Source organism: Bison bison, unplaced genomic scaffold (assembly GCF_000754665.1).
Source record: "Bison bison bison isolate TAMUID 2011002044 unplaced genomic scaffold, Bison_UMD1.0 scf7180017845384, whole genome shotgun sequence".
NCBI lineage: Eukaryota > Metazoa > Chordata > Mammalia > Artiodactyla > Bovidae > Bison > Bison bison.
Window position 1 is genome coordinate 5,406 of NW_011475957.1, and position 6,833 is coordinate 12,238.

Below are 6,833 nucleotides of genomic sequence, written 5' to 3' on the forward strand. Positions count from 1 at the left end.
CTTGGAGAAACCCAGGGACAGGGAAGCCTGGTGGGCTACCGTCTATGGGGTCTCACAGAGTCGGACACGACTGAAGCGACTTAGCAGCAGCAGCAGCAGCAACACTATTTCATGTCTCCAGTGTGATGATATATGTCAGCGTCAACTGAGAGAATAGGAACATGCCCTCGTCTATCTTTTCATCCAAGGTGACCCAATGGCTACCTTTCAAACATTCTAGATCCTCAAGAACACAGAGCTAGTGATCCCACCAAATAAAGACCTGGGGAACTGTATTAACTATTCACAAGCCATTATAGAACCAAGGCAGTTCTCATGCTATTTCAATGTGCACACATGAGAGATATATGATCCTTCAGAACTCACTGGACCTGTTACTAACTTGACTCTGTAACACTCTGAGACATCAGCAGTATTTTTAAGGGGAATTGTGAAATTCTCAAAAGATTGGTATAATGAAATTACTTTGAATTCATCTTCTCCTCAAAGCTAATCTGATAGCTTACGACATACTTGGTGAGAGAAGGAGCTGTATTATGGCATTAAACAGAACAACACCTAAATTTAAAGATGCCAGATTTTCTAAAATGAAAATCTTGTCATCTCTTCCTTGCTTTCCATCCCTATATATTTCCTTCTCACCTATGGGATCAAGTTCAACATCTTTAGCATATCTAAGTTCCTGCATGTTTAAGTTCATCTCCTTTGAGGAGCTCCACACTCACTGTGCATTCAGTCATATATTAGGAATGTTCTACATGCTCCTTTTACTGTTTGTAACATCACCAACCACCATCATTCCCTTACTTCCAACTTCTCATTCAACACTCACCTGAAATATCAGCTTCTCTGAGAACACTTCTCTGGCACTTCCCACCTACACACCCCAAACCTGTACTCTTAGTCCAACACTGCTCTGTGCTCTGGCACCTTATGCATTCCTCTCTCTCAGCAATTGTTTTTTGTTTTTTTGTTTTTTTTGGAATTGTTAACACATCTGTGGCCCCATAAGTCATGAGTTCCTCCAGAACAAGGATTCTATCATATTCACCTATGCATCATCAATGTCAAATGTACTACTTAGAACACAATTAAAAGTTTAAGAAGCCCTTTCAGGCCTCGTAGTTCTTCGTATAAAAAGCCATATCCTCTGGTCTATATACCACCATCAGCAAGACTAAAGAGGGGGCTGCAAACTCTGTCATCTCCTAATAAGTTACCCTCTTCCCCTTCCCTACCAACCCCTTTCTACAACCATCAGTGTGGGAAACATCAATACAATTCCACTGTGCTATTTTTCTCAAAGTGGTCCTGACCTGACTTCACTGGCACCCCTCCTTATCTCTTTTGCCACTTCAAGGTTTTTATCCCTCTCTCTTCTCTAAAAGCTATGCTTTGAATTTCAGCCTTCCTTCAGAGGAAGAGGAAGAGAGAATAAAGAAAACACAGTAAGTCATTTTTCTAAAGTTACTTATGAAAGCTCTTAATCTCCTAATCTTAATTTACCAAACTTCCACCCACTCTCATTACAAAGGAGGACACAGAAAGCCAAGAGCTACACTGTCTAATATGGTAATCACTAGCTACAGTAGCTACATGTGGCTACTGAGCACCCAAAATGTGAATCCAAGCTGAAATATGCTGTTAATATATATAAAATTCACCCCAGTTTGCAGGATGAAAAAAAATGAATGCAAGATATCTGGCTAATAATTTTATATTGACTACATGTTGAAATGATGTTTTAGGCTAATAGATTATTAAAATTAAATTTACTATTTCTTTTTAATGTGGTAACTAGAAAAATGTACCCTATACATGTCACTTGCATGTGTGGCCCACCTATTTCTATTGGACAGCTTTGCTTTAGCCTTATATATCCTGAAAATAGACACAGAGGAGGTGCTCTCTTCCTCCTTGAACTCATACACATCAAAACTGTGGCTAACAGTGGAGGAGGTTGAATCCAGTTGGCTCAGGTAGGAAGTATTTCTGAGATTCAGCACAGGCTCTGCCTGGTATACCTGAAGAGTGGGTAACACTGGGCAGCCTCAGAGAAAATTCCTTCAGGTGTCAAGGGTTTGCACATCTCAAGTGGACTTGACCTTACACATCTACCTCATATCCAGAATTATTCCTTTCTTTAAAGTTATTCCTGGTCAGATAGTGCAGTTTCTAACAATTATGGGCACAAAGGGTGAAAGAAATTCCTGAGGTGGAAATCTACATTTGGAAGAAGAGGAGAGACTTCCTTGCTCTGTCCTCCAAGGTGCCCTTTTGTTTTGCTCTTTGATGACAAAAGGGCACCTTGGAGGACAGAGCACAGTTGGAGTTGGGGAGTGGAGAAGTAGTCATGATTTCAAGGGGAATAGCCTACCCTTCAGGCTTCCCAGGTGGAACTAATGGTAAAGAACCCTCCTGCCAATGCAGGAGACATCAAAAAATGGGTTCAGTCCCTGGATCAGGAAGATCCTGTGGAGGAGGGCATGGTAACCCACTCCAGTATTCTTGCCTGGAGAATCCCATGGACAGAGGAGCCTGGTGGACACGACTGAGGCAACTTAGCATGCAGGCATGCATCCTACCCTTCGTAGCTTTTACTACTGAGAAAAAGTTGTAACAGCAACATCATGGATGAAAATAAAATGCACACCCAGACAAGGTTACAGCTGCAGAGACTGCCAGAAAAAGTGTACAGTGGAAATGTGAAACAATAATAATAAAATACAGAAAAATTGACACTGGTAGTATGCCTTGCATTTTTGAGTTATTTTTAACTATGGTAAGATACACATAATGTGACATTACAATGAATTTTTTAAGTGTACAGTTCTGTGGCATTAAATACATTCACATTGTTGAGCAACCACTACCACCATTCAATCTATAATTTTTTCTTCCAAAACTGAAACTCTATATTCATTACACAATAATTCCCCATTTCCCTACCCCAAGCTAGTGGTGACCACCATTCTACTTTCTGTCTCTATCAATTTGACTACTCCAGGAAACTTATATAAATGGAATCATACAGTATTTGTCATTTTGTGACTGGTCCATCCATGTTTCAGCATGTTTCAGAATTTCCACTCTTTATTAGGTTGAATAAATATCACACTGTATGTATATCACATTTTTTTCATTCATTCATCCATTGATGAGCACTGCTTTCATCTTTTGATCATACTTTGGTATGATCAAACACTTTACAAATATTTTTAAATGATCTCTCATTTGGTCCATATGGGCTCTTAATCACTTCAGTCATGTCCAATACTGTGCAAGTCTATGGACTGTAGCATGCTAGGCTCCTCTCTCCATGGGATTCTCTAGCAACTATACTGTAGTGAGTTGCCATTTCCTTCTCTAAGGTATCTTCCCAACCCAGAGACTGAACCTTTGTCTCTTACATATCCTGCGTTGGCAGGCAGGTTCTTTACCACTAGTGCCACCTGGGTAGCCACTGATCCACATAAAACCCCCAAAAAATATTCTTTTAAAAATTTGGAGTGAGAGTTTCTTGCTGAGGCAGAACCAGAAGACAGTCCTCCTCAATTTTGTCCAACAGATAATTATTATGATTTTCATAAGACAAGGAAATGTAGGGGAGTATAGCCAAAAAATTCTCCTCTTGATTTGTACTTATGCAGACCTCTTTTGAAGTCCAAAACCTGGTTTAAATAGGCATTTTTTCTTTATATAAAATAAGAGAATTATAATTTAAAAGATAAGAACCATAAAATTCATAGAAGAAAACACAGGCAGAACACTCTTATCACAAATCATAGAAGCATCTTTTGGGGATCTGTAACTTACAGCAAAGGAAACAAAAGCAAAAATAAATAAATAGGACCTAATTAAACATAAAACTTTTGTATAGCAAAGGAAACCATCAACAAAAGATAAACACAACCTACTGAGCCAGAGAAAATATTTGCAAATGATACGACAAACAAAGCCATTAAAATCCAAAATATATAAACAGCTCATACAACTCAACCTTAAAATATATCAACCTGATTAAAAATGGACAGAAGACCTGAATAGATGTTTTTCCAAGATGATATATAGGTGGCCAACAAGCAGATGAAAAGAAACTCAACGCCACTAATCATCAGAGAAAGGCAAATCAAAAACAAAATGAGACATCTCACACCTAACAACATGCCCATCATCAAAAAGTCTAGAAACACCAAATGTTGGTGAACATATAGACAAAAAAAACCTTTGCCCGCTGTTGGTGGGAATGTAAATTGGTGCAACCACTTTGGAAAACACTTTGAACTAAAAGTAGAACTACCATATCATCCAGCAATTCCATTCCTTGGTATATATTTGATGAAAAAGAAAATGCTAATTAGAAAATATATACACAACCCAATGTTCATAGCAGCATTTTTTCAATAGCCAAGATGTAGAAGCAACCTTAGTGTCTATCAACAGATGAATGGATAAAGAAGACGAGTATTCTATGTATACATATACATAAAATGTGTGCATGCTGCGTGTTCAGTCAATCATGTCTGACTCTTCGTAACCCTATGGACTGTAGCCCACCAAGCTCCTCTGTCCGTAGGATTCTCCAGTCAAGAATATTGGAGTGGGTTGCCATTTCCTCCTCCAGGAGATTATCCTGACCCAGATACTCAATCTGCATCTCCTACATCTCCTGCATTGCCAGGAAGATCCTTTAGCACTGAGCCACCTGGGATTCCCTAATGGAATATTACTCAACCATAAAAAAATAATGAAATCCTGCCATTTGCTACAACATGGATGGACTGGGGGGTATTATGCTCAGTATAATAAGTCAGAAGAGAGAGACAAATACTGTATGTTATCACCTGTATGTGGAATCTCAAAACAAGCAAATAAATGTAACAAAACAGAAACAGACTCAGAGATACAGAGAACAAACTAGTGGTTACCAGTAGAGAGAAGGAAGGGGAGACAGACACAAAAGGAGATTAAGACATACCAACTATTGTGTATTAAATAAATAAGCTACAAAGACACATTGCACAACATAGGGAACTATAGCCATTATTTTATAATAACTGTAAATTGAGCATTATCTATAAAAATATTGAATTACTATTTTATATAGCTAAAATGAATATAAAACTGTATATCAATCATACTTTGATAATAAAGTATGATTGGGAGAAAAGAAATTGCTGAAATTTGTACTTGGCAACAATAAGAAATGATAAATTTTGGTACAATTTTTATTGATAATAATATATTACCAACATTGTAATAAAATACGTATTGAGTGCCAGGCACTGTTACAAATGTTTTCATATATTAACTCACTCAATCTCAAACACTCTATGATGGAGGTATGATTTAACTTGGTCATCTCCAGTTAAAATTAGGAAAACAGATAAATATCAACTTAAATAACTAGTCACTCAATCAGTAAATAATAGAGAAGACAGAATTTTAAGAAATTCTCCTCTGGAAATATTTATTTTAGATCTAGTAACATTTATTACTTTTAAGTATAATTTTCCTTGACTCTTTACAACAGTCCTCAAAAGGAACTTTAGCTCACCAAAGTGTCTCCCATTCAGGAGTTATTTCTAAAGTTTACACATAATTTTCTTCAGAGCAACCTTCATCTCCTTATTCCTGAGGCTGTAGATCAGAGGATTTAAAAGTGGAGTTGCAATTGAGTACAACATGGTCAAGAACTTCTGCAGCCCAGGCTGACTGGCTACCCCTGGGCTTACATACATCACTGTGACTGAGCCGTAAAATAGGAACACAACTATCAGGTGGGAGGTACATGTGGAGAAGGCTTTTCTCCTACTTGAACCTTTGGGAACCTGAACCACAGCTCGAAGTACCAGAGTGTAGGACACAAGAATGTAGAACAAAGTGATGAATGTTATCACAGCACTGAACATGCTACAAGTCAGAGCTGTCTTGGGGACAGGGACACATGATATGGCCAGCATTGCCCCAAGATCACAGAGGTAGTGATCAATGACGTTTGAACCACAGAATGGAACTTGGGAGATAAGGGCAGCAGGTGTGACTAACCATAAGAATCCACCCACCCAGGAAGCAGACACAAGGGTTCCACAGACTTTCCTGGTCATTATGGTTGGGTAGTGCAATGGACGGCAGATGGCAACATATCTGTCAAATGCCATGAGGGCCAGGAAGAAGAGTTCTGTGGCACAAAGAAAGAGGAAGATGTAGAACTGTAGGATACAGCCATGATAGGAGATCATCTTGGTCTTGGATAGGAAGTTGAACAACATGCTGGGCACATTGGAATTGATGTAGCAGATCTCCAGGAATGAGAAGTTGGCCAATAAAATATACATGGGAGTGTGGAGTTGCTGGTCCCACCACACAGCACAGATAATAGCACTGTTGCCCAACAAGGTCAAGATGTAAATGATGGAGAAGAAAACAAAAAGGAGAATCTCTATTTCTTGGCTACACAGGAAACCCAGCAGGATAAATTCATGAAAGTTAGCAGTGACACTCTTGTTATGCAAAACATGCATTTTCCTCTAACCTATAATGTGCACAGACATAATCAGAAGTGCATATTAAGAGCCTACTTTATTCAGTTTTTCTTGCCTCAATTTCTCATTGGAAGTAAGTGGCATTATAAGTAGAGAATAAACTGGAATATCAGTATTTAGTCAATATGAAGAATTTTTCTCAAAATAGCATTGACATAAGACAGAATAACACCATTGATAATTTACTTTAAATATTACTTCACTTTAAATAGTTCTTCTAGAACAGTTTCTTACAATTTTAGCCTGTAAGAAAAAGAGAGATAAAAAGGAATCATTAAACACCTTAAC

At 38.2% G+C, this 6,833-nt stretch overlaps 1 protein-coding gene across 1 annotated transcript; it reads right to left on the reverse strand.

Moving 5' to 3' along the window:
* Positions 1–5,585: 5,585 nt before the first annotated feature.
* On the reverse strand, positions 5,586–6,524 carry LOC104984391 (olfactory receptor 11G2-like). Its single transcript, XM_010834085.1, has one exon. The coding sequence runs from the start codon at positions 6,522–6,524 to the stop codon at positions 5,586–5,588; it is 939 nt and encodes a 312-aa protein (XP_010832387.1).
* Positions 6,525–6,833: the final 309 nt, after the last annotated feature.